This window comes from Zophobas morio, unplaced genomic scaffold (genome assembly GCF_036711695.1).
Source record: "Zophobas morio isolate AGI-343-1 ecotype UQ-CSIRO unplaced genomic scaffold, CSIRO_AGI_Zmor_V1 ptg000030l, whole genome shotgun sequence".
Classification (NCBI taxonomy): Eukaryota; Metazoa; Arthropoda; class Insecta; order Coleoptera; family Tenebrionidae; genus Zophobas; species Zophobas morio.
This window is the reverse complement of record NW_026972135.1, coordinates 10,206,573-10,233,752: the sequence shown is the minus strand read 5'-3', so window position 1 is coordinate 10,233,752 and position 27,180 is coordinate 10,206,573. Positions and strand designations below refer to the sequence as shown.

Genomic DNA, 27,180 nt, shown 5'->3' with positions numbered 1-27,180 from the left:
TCTGGGGTACTAAGTACTTTGAAAGCGAAAAGCAGCTTTTCCATTGTGAGTTCCAACGAGAATGTTGTTTTGTAATGTGAGGTTATTTCCGTTTTTCCTTCTTAGCTTTAAAAGGGAATAAAACTTGAATTGTTTCTCTGTAAACAACAATATTTTACATCATTATATGAAATCTGACTTGCTTCGTCACTCATTGCCACATGCAATAATTAATCATCCCATTCAGAGATCTAACTTACCGACCTAATTGCGCGTTAGATTCAATAAGAGTGAGGATACTTAATCCTTACCCTTACAAACACCGGTTTATTTTTATCCACTGATTTCCCGAAGAATTCTCGAAAAAGTCCCGACACGCACACTACACCACTTCTAACACCGCAGAGCACCGAAAACACGTCCGACACGTTCGACAGCCAGAAGTGAAAGGAATCATGACGAACATGATGAATCAGCTCTAAGTTAGAGTAATAATAATAATGATAATCCCTAGCCCCCAAGTTGTGTCTACAATGCTACCGATGGAGGTATGAGGAAGACAAGCTGCTCGAAGGGCTTCACCTCGGGTTTCTTCGCTATGGCCTGGGTGTAGTCGCGTACTACGACGAGGAGCTTCGTTAAAGGATTCATGTGCTGCACCCAGCACCAATAAATAGATCAATGTGTGCATTTATTTCGTTTAATTTCTTGTACAACATCGAGAATCAGCATTGTTAAAGCTTTTTTAGAGCGGATAGTACTCCTTTCTTTCCTCTGATTAAAATAAAAGAAAAATATTAAATATTCAAAAACGTAATTTAACTACGACAGACGTAACCTTACATAGTTTATTATTGCTAATCGTGTTTGTGAGACAAATAATTATCTATGTAAAACTTAGTAAAAAAGTAAATCAAAACCACCATATTACAAAGACCAAGACCGGAAAGAATCTTCGAATAATCACAGTGTGGGTTCAGTAGTGAAACTAAGGCAAAGAACAACAGAATCCAATGCTGTACCTAAAAATACACGTAATTTAAATACTTGAGAAACTGTCTACAATCATACTTACTAGCTGCAGTATTGTAATATATTTCTTCCACCAAAGTACACTCTTGTATTGTAGTGAGGACACAAGATAATAAAGGTACATGACAGAGTGCACAAATGTGTTACCTACACCGACATAAAACGCGAGCCCACCAGGGTAGTACGCACCACCGTACCACGCCATCGCAAACGTGGTAATATGATGGTAAGTATGCAAAAAACTAATCTGATTATTTTTTTTCCGAAGCACCATGAAGACCTAAAATGGGTACAGATTTACGAAAATTAATCGGCTGTGACCAGAACCCACCGTATCCATAAAATCGAATATTTTAAGAATGTAGTAGTAATAGTGCATTGCCAGAGTGTCAACAAGATCATCATCCTCTTTATGAAGTGGTCGAAAACACAGATATCCACCCTTCGGTCGCATTTTTAGTAACTAAAATGTGTGTTTTAAATATTGCGCAGATTAACGTTCACTTTTAATATTACCTGCAGACACAGGAGAGCATTTAAGACTATTTGGACGAAGTTGTAGACGAGAAGAATTTCTTTTAGTTGAAACGCTGGTCTATTTTTCATAAAATACGGTCCAACTTTGGTGACTAAGGCTACATAGGTAGCCACAATAACCACGGCCTGACACGGCGAACATAGCAAATTTTGGTCCTCGTCAAATAATTCTGAATCAGGGTTAGTAAATTGAAAAATCTGTTGAAATGATACTTACCAAAAACTGCCATTTCACGAACGATTCTGGTTTTAGCAAATAACTCACTAGAATACTCATTAATTGCCAACAATGTCGTTATTATGATAATCAATTCTGTTTTGGTGGTAACGGGTCAACAGAGTCAAAAATTAGAATACAGGATGATGTTCAAAATATGTGGAATTTTTAGAAGTTTCTTTTGGCTAATACTACGGAGTTAACGGTTCAGAATTAGTCAATTGAATTGATTAACCGGTCATGTGAAACCCATTGCCTATACGTTCCATAAATTACGCTGGCCTATCACACCGTCCTTAATTTTTAATGACACTTTCATGTCTATTGACATTAAAGATTAGTTGATGATTAGTTGTAACATTTGAATTTTATTGCACGCTGGACACGGTGCTGACGTTTTTCCCCCATGTCATTTGCTCGAACAGATCTCAATTTCGTGGCTGTTTTGCAAAGACAGGGTAGAGCGTATGATATGCGACAGGTTTTTTGGACACAGAGGTCTGAACTGTGTGTCTGTTATACCCGATAGTTGCTCAAGAATTTGTAGACAGAATAAATTCGGCCGAAAAGTAGGTTGTAACTTGACACAGTTTTTATTTTTAAAAATAAAAAGGAATTAAACAGGAATGATTTTTTTCGCAAAATGAAAACTATGTACAATTTACGTTGTCAAGCCGTGACGATATAGGCAACCCACCACAACACTGGTTGTTTGTACCAAGAGACGAGGGACGTAATTTGGTGACATAATAGGCAACAATAATGTTTTTTTTTTCTTGTTCGGCATTTTCATAAAAACGCACTTAAATAAATTGAGTGTGATTAAAAATACACGAAAATACGCCATATTTTGTCCGCTCTCTGTTAATTATACACTACCGTCACAAATGCCACAAGTTTCGCATATCAGTATAAGTATACCCACTTACCATATCACACAATGATAATGAATATTGCGTTGTTATTACCGCAATAGTCATGTTGAATTTACATTGAATTCGATTCAAAATTTTAATACTGAATTTCTGAATTTTCGTTTCCGTTTGTACTGATAAGTAAGTATAAGATAATCAGTGGCAGTTTTCCAATGAAAGTGAGAGTGAAACCTCTTAATCTTAAAGAAACTTTTATAAAAACATTAATAATAATAAAAATAATAATACTAATATCGCACACTTCAAACAAATAAGTTAGTTCAGGTGACATTAAAATGGGAAGCAAAATATTTACGTAATACTCAATCATTGTATGCAAAAAGTTCCCAAACAATATGCATTATTAACCAAACAACCACAACCAAGGAAACAGTCTTGTAGGTCAAGCGACGTCCATTAAACCTGTTAAAAATTTAATTATTACTGCCACATTTCCATGAGTTTGGTAACTAAAGTAAAACGATTTTATTAGAGCTGGAGTTTAAAATATTTGTAAATCTGAAAAGGTTAACTGTGAATCAAAGACCCAGGTCTTTAACGGTGGCAGTTGTGATAAGGTTTTGGTCATTGATGTAATAAGTAGAAAACCAATAATTTATTCTGCGAATATAATATAGGAGTATTATATAACATTTCAGCCGAAGCTTTTCACTGGCTACGATAAGATAAAGAATAGAATTGGACTTGGAATAATTAAGAGAAATGGGGGACGAAGAAAATAACAGGAAGAGGAAGAGCGACAGAAGAGGAAGACGAATCTGATACGGAAGAGATATCAAAAAAAGTAAAAAAACGGGGAAATCGCCATTAAGGAATCAACGTAAACTAGAAGATAACATAGAAGAATTAATGAAAATGATACAAAGCATGGGTAACACATTAAACGAAATGTCCACTGGAATTAAAAAAACGAGAAACGAACAAAGAGAATACAGAGAAGAAATGAAAGAGCTTAGAGCGGAAAATAACAAACTAGAAGAAGAAAATAGAAAAATCAAGAAAACTATAAATGGATTAGAAAACAGGCTAAAACGATTGGAAAATGAGAAAAGAAAAAACAAAGTGGTATTACAAGGACTAAATATAGATATTAATGACCGAGAAGAGTTAAAAAAAGGCGCAGAAAGCTTTATAGATAAGTCATTAAATGTAAATGTAGAAATTAAGAGTGTTGCGAAGCTAGGGGAAGAAACATGTTTAATCAAATTGGCAAAATATGACGACAAGGTAAAGGTAATGCGGATCAAAAACAAATTAAGTACGAAAACAGGGGAAAAGATATATATTGTAGATGATTTATCGAAAAAAGATAGAAAAATACAAAAGCAAATTATTATAATAAAAATAAAAAACTGTTGATAGGAACTGAAGAGTGGAAATGGGACACGAAAAAGAAAACCTGATAAAAACGAAGCAGCTTAAAATTCAAAAAAATTGAAGGATGAAAACACACAAGTCAGCAACAAAGGCAATGAACCAGGCAATGAATATGGCAATGAATATGCTAACAAGAAAAAAAAGAAAAAAAGAGAAATAAATAATAGGAGAATGAAAAAAAAACAAAATATTATACTCGTAGGAACATGGAATGTAAGAGGTATTTATGAAGACGGAGCTATCAAAAACCTTATTAAAGAAATTAAAAGATATAAAATAGAATTAATAGCCTTACAAGAAACACATCTGGCAGGTAGCGGAATACAAGAAATTGACAAGTACAACCTGTTTAAAAGTAGAGGCGTAATCAGACAGTTTGGGGCAGGTTTTATAGTGGGGCAGAGGCTTAAAGGAACAATAATAGACTTTATGCAGATATCAGATAGTATCTGTGGGATAAGGCAAAAGGACAAAACCAAAATCTATTCGTTCTAAATATACATGCACCAACAGAAGAAAAAGAAGATGATGTAGAGGATGCATTCTTTGAAGAAATGGACAGAGTTATCGACAAAATACCAAAAAGAGATAACATAATTATAATGGGAGACGCAAATGCAAAATAAGGGAGACAAGAAAAACATAAAGAAATAGTTGGAAAACACAGCAAGCATGAAGAATCAAACAACAATGGTCTAAGATTAATCGAATTGGCTATAGAACAGCTGGCTTTGAGATTTTTTTAATATAATTAAAAAAATACTTCAACGTCAAAAATGGCATGTTAAAAATGATTAAGCACCTTATAATAAATTAAAAAACGAAATTTGGGGTGAAACGTACCAGATTTTTGGAAAACACTCAACATTGTATAACAATATTTTACAAAGTAATTTTGAAATTATAAAAACCGAAGTCAAGCAACTATTATAAGTTATAAGATTATTCGTCCTTATTATCTTTTTCCGTCCTTTTCGTCCTTTTTCGTCCTTATTATCCTTTTTCGTCCTTTTTTTTGAATTTTTTGCTTCTGCCGGCGCGACATGGTTCCTTGGCTTCTTGCTAATTGTCTGCAGAATTACGTAATGTTTTATTTCTTGTGGATACGTACAGCTTCGTCATTTTACTGTGATTATAACAGTGTTGTTGGTTTTGTGCAGAAATTAGTGGTTTTCGTGTTATTTAAGTTTATTTCGATTATCAGAGTTTTTGTCGAAATCCATTATCGCACCGGAAAAACCTCTTCACTCAGTGATAGCACAGTGGCGTGCTGTTGGAACTCTCTACGGTTTGTTTCAAATATTTTGTTTTTATTTCAATTCCATTCCAGTAGTGACCACTGGGGTCATTGCGCTTAGTTCTTTACGATTCGCTAATTTACACAAACATCATAACATCTTACAACTGTTGCCACTGCTTCCGGGAAATCGGTTCAGTAAGCTATGCTGTGTGTGCAAATTGTAGTCTCCATTTACACTTTGCCTGTCTTAATATGTCAAAGGAGGAAGCTAAATTATTTTTACAGCTGAAATCGACTAATGTGAAAATTCTATGTAACCGTTGCAATGCTGAACTGGCATCATTTAACAAAATCATGAGCAGCATTGAAACTATTAAATCCTCCTTAGAAACACGTTTAGATAGCATTGAGAAAATCATTAATACCGCCAGCATTTCACCGTCTAATAAGGAAGAAATAATTTCTGAATCTGTGGAGCGTTCTCTGCGTGCGAAAAACATTATTCTTTTGAATGTTCCTGAAAATACTGGCCGTTCTGACGTTGACTTGGCTAATGACATATTAGAAGTCGTCGATGAAACAGCAACTGTTGCTCCAGACAATGTCGTCAGATTAGGTAACGAAAGTAATGGTCGACCTCGCATCTTGAGACTTAGATTGAAGACTATTGAGATGGCTCGATTGGTATTGAAGAAACGTGGTATGTTAAAAGAGAGTAATAATTATAAGAATATCATTATTCGTGAAGATAGAACTTTGCAACAAATCAAATATTTGAAAGATCTGAACTCCGAACTGAATCGCCGCACAAGTGAAGGTGCTCGTAATGTGACAATTAAATATATTAATAATGTTCCTCAAATTGTTGTTGTTCCCCCTGGTTCAGGTTCAAGTTCTGGTATTCCTTCGACCAATTTAAACTGAATGTGCCCTACAGTATTTCTCAACTCTCAATTTATTATCAAAATGTGCGTAGTTTAAGGTCCAAAATGAATGCTTTTTACACAATTTCAACTGTCTCGGATTACGACTTAATTTGTGTCACTGAATCTTGGCTTGATCCAGCTGTTAACAATAGGGAATTTCTTCCTTCGGGTTATCAAATTTTTGGAGTAGACAGAGATTTTTTAAATTCCGGGCGTAGTAGAGGTGGTGGGGTTTTCATAGCCATTAAGGATATATTTAATCCGAAAATTCTATATCTGTCTGTATTTTCTAACTTTTTTCTAATAGATATTGTGGGTTGCAAAATTTGTTGTGAACAAAATAGTCTGTATATATTTGTAGTTTATGTACCCCCGGATGTAAAGGTTGATGGATTTGAACGATTTATTGAAACCTTTGAGAATTTCACTCTTGAACTTTCTACTATAGTATTAATTGGTGATTTTAATGCTTGTAATTATATGACCGATGTCCGTGATTCTAAATCAGTGTCTTTGTCTAATATGATGTCACTTTTAAACTTTACTCAATACAATGGTATCTTGAATTGCGATCAGCATCTTTTAGACTTAATTTTTTGCAGCCACAACAAGTGTTCAGTAGTGCGTGATAGCGATCCTATGCTGCGTGAAGCTAAGTCCCACCCTGCTTTAAAAATTAATGTCACAGTTACAAATTTCTCGTATGTAAATTTTCCCCTATGTGCTACATAAATTGTATAACTTTAAGCGAGCTAACTTTCCTATGCTATATAATGACATTCTGAAATTAGATTGGAAATTTCTATTCCAAATAACTGAGGTTAATCAAGCTTGTGATTTGTATGAGGTATTTGATAAGCACGTTCCATTGTTTAAATGTAAAAAGCGTTCCTTTCCTTCTTGGTACTCCAAAGAGCTTAGGGATTTAATGAAGTTAAAAGAAAAATTTCATCAAAGGTGGAAACGTAATCCCACCCCTGAATTGTATTACCTGTTTGCGAACGCTAGGCAAAGGATTAAGAGAACCATTTCTAGAGATTTTCAAGATTATATTACAAGAGCTCAGCGATCCCTTAAGAATGATCCAAAGAGTTTTTGGTCGTTTATTAATCAGAAGAAGGGGCAATCATCCTTACCCAATTGTGTTCAGTTTGGAGACAACACTTACAGTGACCCGCTTGACATTGTTGATGTATTTGCCCGTGAGTTTTGTTCCTCCTTTAGCTCTTCTAATTTGTTTCCGTCATCTAATGTTAAATCCTGTTCCAGTTCACTTAATCTATGTATTGATGATACGATACGTGAGGATGCAATCCGTAAGGCTATTTCACAACTTAAAAATAATTGTGTCTCTGGTGAAGATCAGGTTCCCAGTTTTCTTATTAGAGATTGCGTCGATCCGTTTGTCAAGCCTTTATGCTACATTTTTAATTTGTGCATTAATAACTCTTGCTTCCCAGGCATTTGGAAGGTCACTAAGGTGGTGCCTGTGTTTAAATCTGGGGATCACCCTAATGTTAGTAGTTACCGTTCTATTTCGATATTTCTAAAATCTTCGAAAGAGTCATTTATAACCAAATTTATTTTGATATAAAGGAGCATATCTCGATTTATCAACATGGTTTTACCTCTACTCTAACGAATCTAGTATGTATGTCTCAATATATTGCGGACGTGCTCAACAATAAGGATCAATTAGATGTTATATATTTGGATATGTCAAAGGCCTTTGACAAACTTAAACATAGGACCTTGCTGGAAAAACTATCGAATTTTGGTTTCTCGCAGAGGCTGCTTGAGTTTTTTGCATCTTATTTATCCTCTCGTAGGAACTTTGTTCACTACAATGGTTTCAAGTCTAGTTGCTATATTGCTACGTCTGGGGTTCCACAAGGATCCATTCTTGGGCCTCTATTGTTTTTAATATATATTAATGATTTAGTTGATGCCATTGAAAATTCTAAAGTACTCATATTTGCGGACGATGTTAAAATTTTTCGTGTGAATGACTGTGTTAAAATTCAGAGCGATATGAACAAGCTGCAATTCTGATCTGAGCTTAATGGAATTCCGCTAAATAGAGATAAATGTGTAGCAATGACTTTTACGCTCTGTGCTAAAAAGTTTGTTTACGATTATAATATTGATGGCACTGCTGTTCAGCGATCCACTACTGTGAAAGACCCCGTGGTGATATATGATTGTCAATTCAACTTTAAAGACCACGTAGATTGCATTGTTTCAAAAGCCAGGAAATTGATGGGCTTTATTATCAGGAACTGTAAAGAATTTAATATTACGTCTCTTACGGCACTTTTTAACGCCTTAGTAAGATCTAGGTTGGAATATTGCTCCTTGGCCTGGTTCCCTTATTACCAAAATCAGATCTTATCTCTAGAAAAAATTCAGCAGAAATTTTTGAAATATTTGTATTTCAAAGAAGAGAAAAGATGGCCAGGTAGAAACCAAGCATAGACTGCACTTTTAGCCAAATTTAATTACAGTTCACTTGAGTGTAGGCGTATAAGTTGTGCCATTCAATTTGCATACAAGATTTTTAATAATTTAATAATTTGTCGTGAACTACTGCAAACAATAAACATTAACGTGCCTAGATTTAATTGTAGATACTCGGTTACCATTTACAAAAAAACGCCACGAACTAATATTGGACGCAAAGCCCCGCTATATGTTGTAAGTTATTATTGGAATAAATTTGAAAAAATGAGTAATTTGTGTGACATATTTCACTGTTCCCTAAGACAACTTAAACGAGAAATATTAGACACGTTTTCTTTAAGCGAATAACAACATAATGTAAGTTATTTTTAGTAGCGTTAGATTCCGGTGGTTAGTATATTAATTTTGTTTTATTAATAAGTTCTTTATTATTGTTTTAAAAATTGTTTTAGTTTTTACATTTTTGTGCCTAGTTGTTGTTTATGAATATGCATAGTTTTAGTAGTACATATTATAATTTTGTTATAACATTTTGTCCTGTAATTGGAATATTTTGTTCTGTTGGGCAAATAAATATATATTATTATTATTATTATTATTATTAATTTGCTCCTTTTCGTCCATCTTCATCTTTCTACGTCCTTTTCGTCCTTGTCATCCTTTTTCGTCCCGTGCGTCCTCTTTTGTCCTGTCCGTTCATTTTTGTCCTTTTCGTCCTTTTTCGTCCTTTTCGTTCTTTTTCGTCCTTTTCGTCTTTTTTCGTCCTTTTCGTCCTTTTTCGTCCTTATTATCCTTTTTCGTCCTTGTCGTCCTTTCCGGCCTTCTTCGTCCTTTTCGTCCTTTCCGTCCTTCTTCGTCCTTCTTCGTCATTCTCATCCTTTTTTGTCCTTATTAGCATTAGCCTTTTTCGTCCTTTTCGTCTATTTTCATCCTTTTACGTCATTTTCGCCCTTGCCATCCATTTCGTCCTTTTTCGTCCTTTTCGTAGTTTTTCGCCGTTTTTCGTCCTTTCCGTCCTTTTTTGTCTTTTTCATCCTTGTCGTCCATTTTCGTCCGTTTCCATCCTTTTTCGTCCTTTTCGTCCTTTTCCGTCCTTTTCGTCCTTTTCGTCCTATTTCGCCCTTTTCGTCCTATTTCGTCCTTTTCGTCTTTTTTCATCCTCTTTCGTCTTTTTCGTCCTTCTTCGTCCTTGATATCCTTTTTCGTCCTTTTCGTCCTTTTTCGACCTTTTTGCCCTTTTTCGTCCTTTTCGTCCTTTTTCGTCCTCTCCGTCGTTCTTCATCCTTTGCGTCCTTTTTCGTCCTTTTCGTCGTTTTTCGTCCTTTGCGTCCCTTTTCGTCCTTATTATCCACCCTTTTTCGTCCTTTTCCTCCTTTTTCGGCCTTTTCCTCCTTGTTCGGCTTTTTCCTCCTTTTTCGTCCTGTTCCCCCTTTTCGTACATTTTCGCCCTTTTCGTTCTGTTTCGTCCTTATTATCCCATTTCGTCTTTTTTCGTCCTTTTCGTCGTTTTTCGTCCTGTTCGTCCGTTTTCGTCCTTTTCGTCCTTTTTCGTCCTTTTCCGGCCTTTATCGTCCTTATTAACGTTTTTCGTGCTTTTCGTCCTTTTTCGTCCTTTTCATCCCCGATGTCCATTTTCGTCCTTTTTCATTATCTCCGTCCTTTTCGTCCTCTTTCGTATTTTTTTGTCCTTTTCGTCCTTTTCGCCCTTTACGTCCTTTTTCGTCCTTTTCCTCCTTTTCGTCCATTTTCGTCCTTTTATGTCCTTTTCGTCCTTGTCATCCTTTTTCGTCCTTTTCGTCCTTATTATCCTCTTCCGTCCTATTCGTCCTTTTTCGTCCTATTCATCCTTGTCGTCCATTTTCGTCCTTTTTCATGCTCTTCGTCCTTTGCGTCCTTTTTCGTTCTTTTTCGTCCTTTTGGTCCTTTTTCGTCCTTTTCGTCCTTTTCGTCCTTTCCTTCCTTCTTCGTCCTTTTCGTCCTTTCCGTCCTTCTTCGTCCTTCTTCGTCATTCTCATCCTTTTTCGTCCTTATTAGCCTTTTTCGTCCTTTTAGTCTATTTTCATCCTTTTACGTCATTTTCGTCCTTGCCATCCTATTTCGTCTTTTTCGTTCTGTTCCGTCCTTATTATCCTTTTTCGCCCTTTTCGTCCTTTTTCGTCCTTTTCGTCGTTTTTAGTCGTTTTTCGTCGTTTTTCGTCCTTTTCGTCCTTTTCCGTCCTTTTCGTCCTATTTCGTCCTTTTCGTCCTATTTCGTCCTTTTCGTCTTTTTCCATCCTCTTTCGTCTTTTTCGTCCTTCTTCGTCCTTGATATCCTCTTTCGTCCTTTTCGTCTTTTTTCGTCCTTATTATCCTTTTTTGTCTTTTTCGTTCTTTTCGTCTTTGTTCGTCCTTGTTCGTCCTTTGCGTCCTTTTTCGTCCTTATTATCTATCCTTTTTCGTCCTTTTCCTCCTTTTTCGTCCATTTTCATCCTTTTTCGCCCTTTTCGTCCTGTTTCGTACTTATTATCCTATTTAGTTCTTTTTCGTCCCTTTCGTCCTTTTTCGTCCTTATTAACCTTTTTCGTCCTTATTAACCTTTCTGGTCCTTTTCGTTCTTTTTCGTCCTTTTCATCCCCGATGTCTATTTTCGTCCTTTTTCGTCCTTTTCGTTATTTTCGTCCTTATTATCCTTTTTCGTCCTTTTCGTCCTTTCCGTCCTTTTTCGTCCTTCTTCGTCCTTTTCATCCTTTGTCGTCCTTTTCGTCCATTTTCAATCTTTTACGTCCTTTTTATCCTTTTTCGTCCTTATTACCCTTTTCGTCCTTTTCGTCCTTTTTCGTTCTTTTTCGTTCTTTTCGTCCTATATCGTCCTTATTATCCTTTTTCCTGCTTTTCGTCCTTTTTCGTCCTTTTCCTCCATTTCGTCCATTTTCATCCTTTTACGTGCTTTTCAACCTTGCCATCCTTTTTCGTCCTTTTCGTCCTTTTCCGTCCTTTTCGTCCCTTTTCGTCCTTTTCGTCCTTTTTCGTCCTATCCGTCCTTTTCGTCGTTTTTTTTCCTTTTCGTCGTTTTTCGTCCTTTGCGTCCTTTTTCGTCCTTTTCCTCCTTTTCGTCCATTTTCGACCTTTTCGTCCTGTTTCGTCCTTATTATCCTATTTCGTCCTTTTTCGTACTGTTCGTCGTTTTTCGTCCTGTTCGTCGTTTTTCGTCCTGTTCGTCCTTTTTCGTCCTTTTTCGTCCGTTTCATCCCCGATGTCCATTTTCGTCCTTTTTCATCCTCTCCGTCCTTTTTCGTCCTTTTCCTCCTTTTCATCCATTTTCGTCCTTTTACGTCCTTTTCGTTCTTGTCATCCTTTTTCGTCCTTTTCGTGCTTATTATCCTCTTCCGTCCTATTCGTCGTTTTTCGTCCTCTTCGTCAATTTTCGTCCTTTTCCGTCCTTTGTCGTCCTTATTATCCTTTTTCGTCCTTTCCGTCTTTTTCGTCCTTTTTCGTCCTATTCATCCTTGTCGTCCATTTTCGTCCTTTTTCATACTCTTCGTCCTTTGCGTCCTTTTTCGTTCTTTTTATCCTTTTTCGTCTTTTTCGTCCTTTTCGTCCTTTCTCGGTCTTTTCGTCCTTTTTCGTCCTGTTCGTCCTTTTTGTCCTTTCCTCTGCGCTGAGTACACAAAATCAACCAAATTTCATTTTCTTTTAATCGCTAATGTTTGTGCTAGCAGTCGAATTCGGTCGAAGTATAAACATAAACAGTCGAAGTTAATTCAACGCCGAGGAGAATTTTTGGAGGAGTAATGTTATCCGATTTCAATTGATCATTATTTGTTTTGAGATCTTCTTTGATACCAAAAATAACGACGCATGTTTACGTTTCTCTCTCTCCGCTACTGGATGTCGAAATCTGAAGACAATCCCTTTAGGTACCTAATTTTCGAAGATGATACAAATTTTTCAAAATTTTCGCACTTCGAAACCACCACCTGGTAAGCGCATTACCTGAATTATTACGTGGACAAGCGTTTTTGTGGTATCGTATAACTAATAACCTGCACCAATTCTTCGTTACAATTTCTTATCTTAGACCTGCTCTTTCAGTTATTGTTTTTAATTGTTCCATTTTCCTCTCATCTGCGTTCTCCATCCCCATCTTTCACTCCATTCAAGACTTCTCAACCGCTTTCTTCTATTAATTCGTAGGATTCTTTAATTTTTTCTTGAATTGTTGCTCCGGAGGGGGAGCAACGGGGTTACTCTAGCCGTAGTAACGGACCTCCAGTAAAAATTAAGGAAAATATTTGGCTTTTATTCCTGTTTGGAAAATCAATTTTATCTTAGCCAGTACTGATGACTAACTTTTCCAAAAAATGACCAAAATTTGGAAACATTACGAGCTTAGTTTTTCTTTTGTTGGTTTTGTTGTTGTTTATAATTTATAAATGTCTTATTAAATGTTTTTTTGGTTTATTTATTAATGAAAAATAACAGCTTGTTTTATTAATAATAATAACAATGCACAACGATTAATGACTACTGGTTGTTACAGTTATTCCCTAAAAAAAATAAAAGGTGGATTTCAGTCACCATTGGTACTAAGAAATCAGAACTTAGGCCGGAGGTATTCACGCATTAGCCGCGTACAGTCTTGCCAATTTTACTTTTATAAAATCATGTGTTTTTCGTTATCTACATCATAAAGATTTTTTTTATTATGTTTTGGGACTCCCGAAACCCACGTAAATGTCCTTTATAGACCTTCACATGGAAAGACTTTTATTTCACTAACATTAAAGAACCTTTTAAATGTTTATAACGACTCGCATATCAGTGAGTTTTATTATGGTTGGAAAAAAAAATTAAACTTGTTGATTAGAATTCGTTGCCATATTATCATAACTGATAATTTCTACAATGGACTTCGCGCGAACACTGCGAGTAAGGTCGATACCACTACTGAAATGGCCGCATTTGGTGAGTTAAAAAATATTCTGCTTATTTTGTATAACTTGTAAACACGACCCTTAGAACCTTTTATCGATGGTGCAACCCTGATGCACTCGCCCCAGTTCTGCGTGATGGCCCTCTTAACATACGTTTTGGCGGTCCTGTTAGGACCTTCGTTTATGAAAAATCGGACCGCCCATAACCTTAAGCAAGTGCTTTGGATGTACAATCTTTTGCAAATAATTCTAAACGTTGCACTGCTTTTTAAAGTGAGCTCGAAATTCACTAATTATACACGTCTTCAATTTTTTTTTTATGTTATAGTTACTGGAATTTCTCCCCCAAATTAAAAAATTGACTTGCATTCCACCACTTCAACGTAACGATATTTACGTTAATAATACCTTAAAGGCACACTACTACTATTTTCTTTTAAAAATACTAGATTTTGCAGACACGGTAAGCTCATGGTGAGTTTATAGCGTCACAAAATTTAAATTTTGTTTTAGTTGTTCATGATTCTTCGTAAGAGAAGTCACCAAATTAGCCCTTTGCATGTTTACCACCATATTTCGACGTTCGCTGTTGCATGGTACTGTGGTGTCTGTTACCCCGGTGGTTACGCGTTGTTAGTAGGTTTTTGGAATACTTTGGTTCACGCTGTTATGTATGGTTATTATTTTCTAACGTCCTTGAAAGGCAGTAATCAAGTGTCTGTTACGTGGAAGAAATACGTCACTATACTGCAACTTGTAAGCAATAGTTTTGATATTTTGTAATTTTCTGTCTACTGTGTATGTTTCTAGATCCAACACTGGTTTATCTTATGTAGTGTTACATCTGCACTCTTCAATCCTGAATGTACATACTCCAAGAAATTTTTGTGTGTTGCCGTTACCAATTTGGTGATACTGATTTGTTTCTTTACTAAATTTTACTTAGAAAATTATGTTTCTGTTAAGAAAACAGCGAAAAGCAAGTAGGAAATGTAAATTTACAACTGTAAAAAAATTATGAACGTTGTTATTAAATTTGAATACTTTGGTTTGATTTCATGTTTTCTAGACGTCTCGTAGCTTTTAAAATATGAAAAATAGGTCTCCCGTTTCGGTGCGTCTTTGAAACAACTGAGTGATCGTCTCAAAATGTTGTTGTTTTAAATCCTAGTTAAATTTTAAATATTTTTTCCTTCCGTCTGTCTGTTCGTCTGTCTGCCGTCCCGGATTTTTATTAGACAGATAATCTCCGAAAGTAGTGGGCCGATTGTTGTCAAATTTTGTATTTATGATAAGGATTAATTATCCTCACTCTTATTGAATTTAACGCGCAATTAGGTCGGTAAGTTACATCTCTGCAAGTCAGATTTCATGTAATAATGTAAAAGATTGTGAATAATAACATTGAATGTTGTTTCTTTGTTGTTTACAGGTAGGATTAGTAATTAGATCAAGTACTTTAATAAAAACTTTGTTGTTTACAGACAAACAATTCAAGTTTTATTCCCTTTTAAAGATAAGAAGAAAAAACGGAAATAACCTCACATTACAAAACAACATTCTCGTTGGAACTCACAATGGAAAAGCTGCTTTTCACTTTCAAAGTACCCCAGATAATAAAACTAATGTGCTGTGCATATCCTCAATTGGCACACCGGATGACCAGACATTCATCGTTCCAGATAACTATTTGGATGCACGCACTCATGAGGCGCTTTCAAAGACTGGTGATTGCTAAGATAAAAAAGTCATTGACTCAAATAGGCCAACTAAGGAATATTTGGTTTCCTCTCAACAATGATTTATGAGCAGCATATTTGGATGAAGGTAACAATTTACAAGTTAATGATGAAGACTTAGAAGAAAAAATTGAAAAACAAAAAAATACTAATGGCTAGAGAGAGGATTTTATGAAATTTTGCATATCGTTATTTTTTGCATATAAGTCTTGATATTTAATATGTGAACGAATCATGCTAATTAAAAATGAATACAGCTATAAAAAAATTGCATATTTGCATATATTTGCCTTCTGCTGCATATTTCACGTAACGGGTGCATATTTTGCATTTTTATCAATTTTTGTGCTACTTTGAAAAAAAAATGCCATTCGATCGGGATTTTTCTAGAAAGACGAAATTTCATGAATCATATTGCAAATATTGTCCTGAGCTTCAAATAACTGGGAAAGGTTTGGGTTTAATGGTAGTTTGGAGGAACCACTGGGTGTTAAGCCATCCTTCCAGGTAAATTCAGGTCCTAATTACTTTTGGAAATACCGTTCATTTCAATATTTTTGTTCGTTGTATTAATGGTATGTTTTATGGTGGTCGAGGGACGTTATCCTATTATTTTTCATTGTGAGTTTGCATTCAAGTATTTAAAGCGATAGAGATGTGTGTCAATATGTAGATAACTCAAATTAATTTATGAATTAAACCTTTTCCTGAACTTATTCTTCAAGAATGAACTGTGTTTTGTTGTGCCTGCTCTAATCCGATAAGTATTTTTACATCTGTGGACGCAGTACCCAGTTTTTCTATTTACAAATACATACTTTAGAATCACCGGAAAAATTTTTGTTAGAATATTTCGAAAAATATTTAAAAATAAATTGTTACCAAAATAGTAATTAAATAGTCGATTACTACTATTTTTTAATTCGTTGTGTTTACCTATATTTATTTTTGAGTATAAGAATATTATCTTAAAAAATGTCATTTATTTGTCAGTGAGATCTAATTAAACACTTTGCAATGTGATTTATGTATTTTTTGCAATAAAAGGTAAGGTGTTTTTGCAATTTGTAAATAAATTTGGTTCGGTTATTACGCTTTTTTTATTTTTGGAGCATATGCAACTGCATATCTCTGCATATATTAAGAAAGTTATTGCATATTTGCATAAATTTGATGCATGTCATATGATCATATTTCCCAAAATTTTGCTGCATATTTTTCGCTCTCTAGTTATACTCTAATTATACATACACTCTATTACCGACATTAAAAAAAGTCTACACTATTTCGTCATATCTGCTGCTTTATTATCAGTTTTCAGTTAGTTACATATTGGATATGAAATTAAGTGAATTTTTTGAATAAATAATAATTTAAAGATCAACCACGAAAATACTCAATTATAATTATATATTATACATTACCAGTTTATTTTAGAGCCCAAGATTACATTGGAAAAATCTAAACTTTTGAAAATTTAATGTTAAACAGATATACCTATAACTGAGTGCGAAAGTCGATACACAAAACTCGATGATCAATTATTGTTTCGTATTCAAATTATTATTTATTTTCCTTACGATCAAAGTGAAGAAATTATTTAATTCATTTTTATTTAAGAACGATATCGCTGACCTTGAAATAGATTAGTTTTTAATTTCGATATTTTTCTTTTTGTTGACCAGTACCAATTTACTGTTACTTTATTTGTCGAAATTACTGTTGGTTCTGAAAAGAGCCGATTTGATGCTAGTTTATAGTAACAACACAAGATTTTCGAGATCTGGCCCTCCATTCTGGACACAGTCCGAGCCCTTCTTTTTTATGTAGGACATTCCAAGCTCGATTTCCTCAAATAGCCCTGATTATTGTATTTAAAATTTCGGTATCCTCGAATTCTTTGACTTACGTCATTAGTTGTTTATAAAAGTTCTATGTGTTAAACCTGTGTTTCATTAAACATTCTATCACAAATGGTGTTTGAATCGTCTCAAAATCGTCTTCAAATTCGAATTTAAGTTACTACTGTTGCTAAAAGCAACGTTTTATGATGACGTCATCAACATTTTTGCAAATACACGTATATCAACTTGGATTGATGCAGTATGATACTAAAAATAACAGTATTGTATTCCCAAAATTTTCTGGGAAAATGGAGTGAGGCGTTCCTAATTTAATCAATAAAATAAATTGACCCATTCATTAATTTTTTGAGTCCCCTGTTTTAGAAAATCTAAAAAATATGACTGCAATGATTGACCACAAATAAGAACACATTTGCACATTTTGAGTGGAATTTATTCTACAAAATTTTGAGATGTCGTCATCAGTTTTTTGGGGGACCTAAACAGATATATTTTGATCAACAATTTACCATGCTTCAATAACTTGAAAACGGCTGCAAGATTTCAAAATATTCAGTTTTGCTATTCTTGAGTTATTCAATAAAATAAATTGACTGATTCATTAATTTTTTGGAGTCATCCTCTATAAGCAAAGCTAAAAAATATGAATGCAGTGATAAATTGCAATTATCGATTGATCATATTTTGGACAATTTAGATAGGATTTATTCTGCAAAATTTTGAGATGACGTCATAAATTTTTTGGAGTTGATGAAAAGATATATTTTGATAAATAATTTACCATTCTTTCATAACATCAAAACGTCTTCAAGATTTCAAAGTATTGAGTTTTGCAATTTTTGATTTAATCAATAATTTTTTTGAGTCACTTGTATAAGTAAGTCCAAAAAATATGAATGGAATTGTGGGTATCGGTGGGGATTTTAATAAGAAATAGCGACGGTTACGGTTTTCAGATTTTTATTAGTGCTTACGGGTTAAGAGCTCGAGGAAGAAAAAGGAATGGTGTTTAAAAATTGTCGACACGTAGGTTCGGTTTTGGAGAGGTGGAAGAACTTAAAGAAAGCGTTTAGAAAATTCTAGAAACTGGAAGAGAAAGTTGGACCATAGGGCAGGTAGACGAAAGATAGGATAAGAGGAAGGATAGGATTTGTACAGAAATTTACATAAATATCACATGTATTCAGGTATATTACGTGTTTTTGGAGCAACTGTTGTTACCAAATATAGACTCATCATATTTTGGACTTTTCCGAAAGGATTTATTCGGCAACATTTTGAGCTGACGTCATCAATCTTTTGGAGGGGATAAGTAAATAATTTTGATTAAAAATTTATCATGATTTATCATAACTTTATAACGTCTGCAAGATTTCAAAGCATTCCGGTTTGCAGATTCAAAATTAAATTGCAAAATGTTGCTTTATAATTTTGATTCTTTTCCCAAAAATCTGGACGTTTCGATAAAAACTCAACACGGCTTCATAAACTACATGTGTAGGACTATGTTATTTTATACAATTTAAAACCCATTTACTATTTACAATTGTGAAATGATATCATCAGGTTATTGGCGAAGATGATTAGGCAAATTTCGGTTAGCGTTTTACCATATACATGACGTTCCTAATATAAATACAAAATTTGACGACAATTGTCCCAGTACTTTCGGAGATTATCTGTCTAATAAAAATTTGGAACGGCAGCCAAATGGACAGACGGAAACAGGAGACCTATTTCTTCGTACTGTAGGGGTCATGAAAGTTCGAAAAAACGTAAAAGTAGAGAGTCGGTCGACGGACTCGATTACAATACTTCCTTCTCTTACGCTCGGGAAGTAAAAATTATAAGACGTTTTTGTCAGTAATAGCGTTCGAAACGTGTCAAAATCGCTTTAGAATTAGAATTCAGGTTCGTTTATAGCCTGCAAATGATGGAATGTTAGCTTTTAGGAACAGTAGCATGCTGTTTGAAAAGTCTAGTCTTAAATTCCGGGACTTCGAATTACTTTCACTTATAGTACAGTCACAAGTGTAGTAATTGAGTTTATTACGCGACTTGCTACTTGCATGTTTTCTTGACGTTTCATGGAGCCTAGAGTACGAAAAATTTGGTCTCCCGGTTCCGTCTCTCTGACGCCTGACTCTCCATCGTCTGTGTCAATTTTTATTAGACTGATATTGTTATTAAATTTTATACTTATGTTAAGAATATCGTGTATATGGCAAAACGCTGACCAAAAGTTGATTAATCATGCCCACCACCAATGGGATGATTGACATTCCAAAATTTACAATAGTATTTTTTTCTATTTTATGAAATACGATATTCCTGCACTTGTGGTGTATGAATCCGTACTGCGTTTTCACACTGGACATCGAGATTTTTGGAAAAAAAAAAATTATATTTTGCAACGTAACTTTTAACTTGCAACACACAATTGTTATATAATTTTGATTTTTCTTCCAAAAATCTGGTCGTTTCGGGTAAATACTCAACATGAATTCATAAATATTTTACACAGTGTAAAACCTATTTACTATGTACAATTTTGAGGTGTCATCATCACATTGTTGGTGGGGATGACTTGACAAAGTTCGGTTAGCGTTTTACCATTAACATGATATTCGTAATATACTTACATATAAAATTTGACAAAAATTGGTCCAGTAGTTTCGGGGATTATCTGTCTAACAAAAATCGTTACGGACGGCGGACAGACACACACACGGAAACGAGAGATCCATTTTTTCGTACTCTATGGGTCATAAAAGGTCGAGAAAACGTAAAAGTAGAGACTCAGCCGACGGACCCGTTTACAATACTTCCTTACATTTGGAAAGTAAAAAGTAAAATTCGCAAAATCAAATAATTTTCAAAAAAGCTGGAGTTGTATTGTACTTCAGAAAAGTTCTCTTGAAATAACCTTCGAGCCATTTTGCAATTTTTACCAAACATTTCCAAAAAATTTAGTAATATAATTAAACACTTTCTTTGAATGATCGTACGAAATCAAGATATCTAATTTGGTGTGAAATAGCTATATACGTAAAAGAAGATAGATTGTGTATAAACTTGACAACACTGTTGGAGGTAACAACAAACTACGAGTACCCACTCATATACGTATATGGAGGTAAGAACGCCTCTTTTGTATATCTTATGTATATCTTATATATGGCCTTTTAAAATACTAGAAATAGTTTCCCCTCTTTTGAGATTCGAATAGTAGAGGTTCCCCTCATTCCAAATATATCGCATATATGACGATAGACGAAGGGGGTAACCCGGAGGTCAGGCCGTCTGTTCCATTTGCCGGAGGTAACAACTTAACAGGATCAATATATATATATATATATATATATATATTAATCAGATATCTAGTAACTACAGTTAACATTACTTATTGGTTACATAACCGTAGTACTCCATTGTGATGTTACAAGGCTTACCTGCCAACTTTATCGCTGCGACACAATAATGAGATATCTAGTAAATCCAGTTAACATTAGGTGTTAGTTACATAACAGGAGTACCACAGTGTGATGTTTAAATGCTTATATGCAAGTTATATCGCTGCGACATAATAATGAGATATTTAGTAAATGTAGTCAACATTACGTGTTTGTTACATAGCATGAGTACTCCATTGTGCTGTTATATAGCTTACGTTCCAGGTATATCGTTAAGACATAATCATGCGATGTACTTATTGTTCTTTTGTGAGTACGCACCCGACACGTCAACAGCACAACTGTGTTTACTGGGCAGTTACAAATCTCTCGTATGTAAATTTTCCCTTATGTGCTACATCGAAATTGTATAACTTTAAGCGAGCTAACTTTCCTATGCTATATAATGACATTCTGAAATTAGATTGGAAATTTCTATTCCAAATAACTGAGGTTAATCAAGCTTGTGATTTTTTTTATAAGAATTTGTATGAGGTATTTGATAAGCACGTTCCATTGTTTAAATGTAAAAAGCGTTCCTTTCCTTCTTGGTACTCCAAAGAGCTTAGGGATTTAATGAAGTTAAAAGAAAAATTTCATCAAAGGTGGAAACGTAATCCCACCCCTGAATTTTATTACCTGTTTGCGAACGCTAGGCAAAGGATTAAGAGAACCATTTCTAGAGAGTTTCAAGATTATATCACCAGAGCTGAGCGATCCCTTAAGAAAGATCCAAAGAGTTTTTGGTCGTTTATTAATCAGAAGAAGGGGCAATCAACCTTACCCAATTGTGTTCAGTTTGGAGACAACACTTACAGTGACCCGCATGACATTGTTGATGTATTTGCCCGTGAGTTTTGTTCCTGCTTTAGCTCTTCTAATTTGCTTCCGTCATCTAATGTTAAATCCTGTTCCAGTTCACTTAATCTATGTATTGATGTTACGATACGTGAGGATGCAGTCCGTTAGGCTATTTCACAACTTAAAAATAATTGTGTCTCTGGTGAAGATCAGGTTCCCAGTTTTCTTATTAGAGATTGCGTCGATCCGTTTGTCAAGCCTTTATGCTACATTTTTAATTTGTCCATTAATAACTCTTGCTTCCCAGGCATATGGAAGGTCGCTAAGGTGGTGCCTGTGTTTAAATCTGGGGATCACTCTCATGTTAGTAGTTTCGATATTGTCTAACTTTTCTAAAATCTTCGAAAGAGTCATTTATAACCAAATTTATTTTGATATAAAGGAGCATATCTCGATTTATCAACATGGTTTTACCTCTGGTAGATCTACTCTAACGAATCTAGTATGTATGTCTCAATATATTGCGGACGTGCTCGACAATATGGGTCAATTAGATGTTATATATTTGGATATGTCAAAGGCCTTGGACAAACTTAAACATAGGACCTTGCTGGAAAAACTATCGAATTTTGGTTTCTCGCAGAGGCTGCTTGAGTTTTTTGCATCTTATTTATCCTCTCGTAGGAACTTTGTTCACGACAATGGTTTCAAGTCTAGTTGCTATATTGCTACGTCTGGTGTTCCACAAGGATCCATTCTTGGGCCTCTATTGTTTTTAATATATATTAATGATTTAGTTGATGTCATTGAAAATTCTAAAGTACTCATATTTGCGGACGATGTTAAAATTTTTCGTACAATAGTTGATGTGAATGACTGTGTTAAAATTCAGAGCGATATGAACAAGCTGCAATTCTGGTCTAAGCTTAATGGAATTCCGCTAAATAGAGATAAATGTGTAGCAATGACTTTTATGCTCTGTGCTAAAAAGTTTGTTTACGATTATAATATTGATGGCACTGCTGTTCAGCGATTCACTACTGTGAAAGACCTCGGGGTGATATATGATTGTCAATTCAACTTTAAAGACCACGTAGATTGCATTGTTTCAAAAGCTAGGAAATTGATGGGCTTTATTATCAGGAATTATTATTATTATTTTCCTCCTTTTCGTCCATCTTCATCCTTCTACGTCTTTTTCGTCCTTGTCATCCTTTTTCGTCCTGTGCGTCCTTTTTCGTCCTTTTTCGTCCTGTCCGTTCATTTTCGTCCTTTTTCGTCATCTTTGCCCTTTTTCGTCCTTTTGTCCTTTTTCATCCTTTTTCGTTCTTTTCGTGCTTTTCGTCCTTTTTCGTCCTTCTTCGTCCTTATTATCCTTTGTTTTTTATTTTTTATTTATTTAAAAAAAAATTATTATTATCCTTTTTCGTCCTTTTTCGTCCTTATCGTCCTTTTTCGTCCCTTTTCGTCCTTATTATCCTTTTCCGTCCTTTTCGTCCTTTCCGTCCTTCTTCGTCCTTTTCGTCCTTTCCGTCCTTCTTCGTCATTCTCATCCTTTTTCGTCCTTATTAGCCTTTTTCGTCCTTTTCGTCTATTTTCATCCTTTTACGTCATTTTCGTCCTTGCCATCCTTTTTTGTCCTTTTCGTTCTGTTCCGTCCCTATTATCCTTTTTCGCCCTTTTCGTCCTTTTTCGTCCTTTTCGTCGTTTTTCGTCCTTTCCATCCTTTTTCGTCCTTTTCATCCTTGTCGTCCATTTTCGTCCTTTTTCATGATTTCCGTCCTTTTCCTCCTTTTCGTCCATTTTCATCCTTTTACGTCGTTTTTGACCTTGCCATCCTTTTTCGTCCTTTTCGTCCTATTTCGTCCTTTTCGTCTTTTTTCATCCTCTTTCATCTTTTTCGTCCTTCTTCGTCCTTGATATCCTTTTTCGTCCTTTTCGTCCTTTTTCGACCTTTTCGTGCTTTTTCGTCCTTTTCGTCTTTTTTCGTCCTTATTATCCTTTTTTATCCTTTTCGTCCTTGTTCGTCCTTGTTCGTCCTTTGCGTCCTTTTTCGTCCTTATTATCTATCCTTTTTCGTCCTTTTCCTCCTTTTTCGGCCTTTTCCTCCCTTTTCGGCTTTTAATAATAATAATAATAATAATAATAAGTTTATTGTCCCACAGGTTTCCCTAATTACAGAACAAAATATAAAAAATACATAATAATAAATATACAAATAACTAAATAAAAGAAAAGAAAGGCTTTTTCCTCCTTTTTCGTCCTTTTCCTCTTTTCGTCCATTTTGATCCTTTTCGCCCTTTTCGTCCTGTTTCGTCCTTATTATCCATCCTTTTTCGTCCTTTTCCTCCTTTTTCGGCCTTTTCCTCCTTGTTCGGCCTTTTCCTCCTTTTTCGTCCTTTTCCTCCTTTTCGTCCATTTTCGCCCTTTTCGTCCTGTTTCGTCCTTATTATCCTATTTCGTCCTTGTTCGTCCTTCTCGTCGTTTTTCGTTATGTTCGTCCGTTTTCGTCCTTTTTGTCCTTTTTCATCTTTTTTCGTCCTTTTTCGTCCCTATTAACGTTTTTCGTTTATTTCGTCCTCTTTCGTCCTTTTCATCCCCGATGTTCATTTTCGTCCTTTTTCATCATCTCCGTCCTTTTCGTCCTTTTTCATCTTTTTTTGTCCTTTTCGTCCTTTTCGCCCTTTACGTCCTTTTTCGTCCTTTTCCTCCTTTTCGTCCATTTTCGTCCTTTTACGTCCTTTTCGTTCTTATCATCCTTTTTCGTCCTTTTCGTCCTTATTATCCTCTTCCATCCTATTCGTCGTTTTTCGTCCTCTTCGTCAATTTTCGTCTTTTTTCGTCCTTTTCGTCCTTTTCGTCCTTTGTCGTTTTTATTATCCTTTTTCGTCTTTTTCGTCCTTTCTCGTCCTTTTCCTCCTTTTCGTCCTTTGCGTCCTTTCTCGGTCTTTTCGTCCTTTTTCGTCCTTTTCGTCCTTTTTGTCCTTTCCTCTGCGCTGAGTACACAAAATCAACCAAATTTCATTTTCTTTTAATCGCTAATGTTTGTGCTAGCAGTCGAATTCGGTCGAAGTATAAACATAAACAGTCTAAGTTAATTCAACGCCGAGGAGAATTTTTGGAGGAGTAATGTTATCCGATTTCAATTGATCATTATTTGTTTTGAGATCTTCTTTGGTACCAAAAATAACGACGCATGTTTACGTTTCTCTCTCTCCGCTACTGGATGTCGAAATCTGAAAACAATCCCTTTAGGTACCTAATTTTCGAAGATGATACAAATTTTTCAAAATTTTCGCACTTCGAAACCACCACCTGGTAAGAGCATTACCTGAATTATTACGTGGACAAGCGTTTTTGTGGTATCGTATAACTAATAACCGGCACCAATTCTTTTTCTTTTCTCAATTCTTCATTACAATTTCTTATCTTAGACCTGCTCTTTCAGTTATTGTTTTTAATTCTTCCATTTTCTCTCCTCATCTGCCTTCTCCATCCCCATCCAAGACTTTCCAACCACTTTCTTCTATTAATTCGTAGGATTCTTTAACTTTTTCTTGAATTGTTGCTCCGGAGGGGGAGCAACGGGGTTACTCTAGCCGTAGTAACGGATCTCCAGTGGTCTCGTGAACGGCCGCGATAGAAATAATACTCCCGTTATAATTAACGAAAATATTTGGCTTTTATTCCTGTTTGGAAAATCAGTTTTATCTTAGCAAGTACTGATGACTAACTTTTCCAAAAAATGACCAAAATTTGGAAACATTATGAGCTTACTTATATGCACAAGGGAGCAGTTTTGAATATCGTCTCTAGTGTTTAGTTGGTTATGCTTTAATGTATTTTTCTTTTGTTGGTTTTGTTGTTGTTTATAATTTATAAATCTCGTATTAAATGTTTTTTTTTTTGGTTTATTTATTAATGAAAAATAACAGCTTGTTTTATTAATAATAATAATAATAATGCACAACGATTAATGACTACTGGTTGTTACAGTTATTGTTCCAAAAAAAATAAAAAGTGGATTTCAGTCACCATTGTTACTAAGAAATCAGAACTTACGCCGGAGGTATTCACGCATTAGCTGCGTGCAGTCTTGCCAATTTTACTTTTATAAAATCATGTGTTTTTCGTTATCTACATCATAAAGATTTTTTTTATAATTTTTTTTTTGGACTTCCGAAACCCTCGTAAATGTCTTTTATAGACCTTCACCCTTTTTTATCTTTTATTTCACTAACATTGAAGAACCTTGAAAGTTGTTGATTAGAATTCGTTGCCATATTATCATAACTGGTAATTTCGACAATAGACTTCGCGCAAACACTGCGAGTAACTATTACTGAAATGGCCGCATTTGGTGAGTTAAAAAATATTCTGCTTATTTCGTATAACTTGTAAACACGACCCTTAGAACCTTTTATCGATGGTAAAACCCTGATGCACTCACCCCAGTTCTGCGTGATGGCCCTCTTAACATACGTTTTGGCAGTCCTGTTAGGACCTTCGTTTATGAAAAATAGGACCGCCCATAGCCTTAAGCAAGTGCTTTGGATGTACAATCTTTTTCAAATAATTCTAAACGTTGCACTGCTTTTTAAAGTAAGATCGAAATTCACTAATTATACACGTATTCAATTTTTGTTTTTTATGTTATAGTTACTGGAATTTCTCCCGCAAATTCAAAAATTGACTTGCATTCCACCACTTCAACGCAACGATATTCACGTTAATAATACCTTAAAAGCACACTACTACTACTTTCTTTTAAAAATACTAGATTTTGCAGACACGGTAAGCTCATGGCGAGTTTATAGCGTCACAAAATTTAAATTTTGTTTTAGTTGTTCATGATTCTTCGTAAAAGAAGTCACCAAATTAGCCCTTTGCATGTGTACCACCATATTTCGACGTTCGCTGTTGCATGGTACTCTGGTGTCTGCTATCCTGGTGGTTACGCGTTGTTAGTAGGTTTTTGGAATACTTTGGTTCACGCTGTTATGTATGGTTACTATTTTCTAACGTCCTTGAAAGGCAGTAATCAAGTGTCTGTTACGTGGAAGAAATACGTCACTATACTGCAACTTGTAAGAAATAATTTTGTTATTTTGTAATTTTCTGTCTACTGTGTTTGTTTCTAGATCCAACACTGGTTTATCTTATGTAGTGTTACGTCTGCACTCTTCAATCCAGAATGTACATACTCCAAGAAATTTTTGTGTGTTGCCGTTACCAATATGGTGATACTGATTTGTTTCTTTACTAAATTTTACTTAGAAAATTATGTTTCTGTTAAGAAAACAACGAAAAGCAAGTAGGAAATGTAAACTTACAACTGTAAAAAAATTATGAACGTTGTTATTAAATTTGAATACTTCGGTTTGATTTCATGTTTTCTAGACGTCTCGTAGCTTTTAAAATATGAAAAATAGGTCCCCCGGTTCGGTGCGTCTTTGAAACAACTGAGTGATCGTCTCAAAATGTTGTTGTTTTAAATCCTATTTAAATATTAAATATTTTTTCCTTCCGTCTGTCTGTTCGTCTGTCTGCCGTCCCGGATTTTTATTAAACAGATAATCTCCGAAAGTAGTGGGCCGATTGTTGTCAAATTTTGTATTTATGGTAAGGATTAATTATTCTCACTCTTATTGAAGCTAACGCGCAATTAGGTCGGTAAGTTAGATCTCTGAATGCGATGAATAATTAT

At 34.9% G+C, this 27,180-nt stretch overlaps 5 protein-coding genes across 5 annotated transcripts; 4 read left to right on the top strand and 1 right to left on the bottom strand.

The window, feature by feature from the left end:
* Positions 1 to 795: 795 nt before the first annotated feature.
* On the bottom strand, positions 796 to 1,846 carry LOC135138931 (very long chain fatty acid elongase 4-like). The gene is made up of 5 exons (XM_064068973.1): positions 1,766 to 1,846; positions 1,528 to 1,718; positions 1,343 to 1,474; positions 1,055 to 1,291; positions 796 to 1,001 (listed from the first exon to the last, which is right to left on the bottom strand). The coding sequence occupies exons 1-5, from the start codon at positions 1,776 to 1,778 to the stop codon at positions 837 to 839; spliced, it is 738 nt and encodes a 245-aa protein (XP_063925043.1). The 5' UTR covers positions 1,779 to 1,846; the 3' UTR covers positions 796 to 836.
* A 6,494-nt stretch (positions 1,847 to 8,340) lies between these two features.
* LOC135138536 (uncharacterized) lies at positions 8,341 to 8,718 on the top strand. The gene has a single exon (XM_064068515.1). It carries the CDS (start codon positions 8,341 to 8,343, stop codon positions 8,716 to 8,718), a length of 378 nt encoding a protein of 125 aa, XP_063924585.1.
* Positions 8,719 to 13,588: 4,870 nt separating this feature from the next.
* LOC135138885 (very long chain fatty acid elongase F-like) lies at positions 13,589 to 14,670 on the top strand. The gene is made up of 5 exons (XM_064068910.1): positions 13,589 to 13,647; positions 13,702 to 13,889; positions 13,945 to 14,079; positions 14,130 to 14,372; positions 14,427 to 14,670. The coding sequence occupies exons 1-5, from the start codon at positions 13,635 to 13,637 to the stop codon at positions 14,601 to 14,603; spliced, it is 756 nt and encodes a 251-aa protein (XP_063924980.1). The 5' UTR covers positions 13,589 to 13,634; the 3' UTR covers positions 14,604 to 14,670.
* A 5,813-nt stretch (positions 14,671 to 20,483) lies between these two features.
* Positions 20,484 to 24,551, top strand: LOC135138535 (uncharacterized). The gene is made up of 8 exons (XM_064068514.1): positions 20,484 to 20,541; positions 20,898 to 21,004; positions 21,156 to 21,522; positions 21,590 to 21,721; positions 21,781 to 21,836; positions 21,916 to 22,293; positions 22,366 to 22,530; positions 24,528 to 24,551. The coding sequence occupies exons 1-8, from the start codon at positions 20,484 to 20,486 to the stop codon at positions 24,549 to 24,551; spliced, it is 1,287 nt and encodes a 428-aa protein (XP_063924584.1).
* Positions 24,552 to 25,755: 1,204 nt separating this feature from the next.
* On the top strand, positions 25,756 to 26,838 carry LOC135138912 (very long chain fatty acid elongase F-like). Its single transcript, XM_064068944.1, has 5 exons — positions 25,756 to 25,833; positions 25,888 to 26,075; positions 26,133 to 26,267; positions 26,318 to 26,560; positions 26,615 to 26,838. Exons 1-5 carry the CDS (start codon positions 25,821 to 25,823, stop codon positions 26,789 to 26,791), a joined length of 756 nt encoding a protein of 251 aa, XP_063925014.1. The 5' UTR covers positions 25,756 to 25,820; the 3' UTR covers positions 26,792 to 26,838.
* The last annotated feature ends 342 nt before the right edge of the window (positions 26,839 to 27,180 follow it).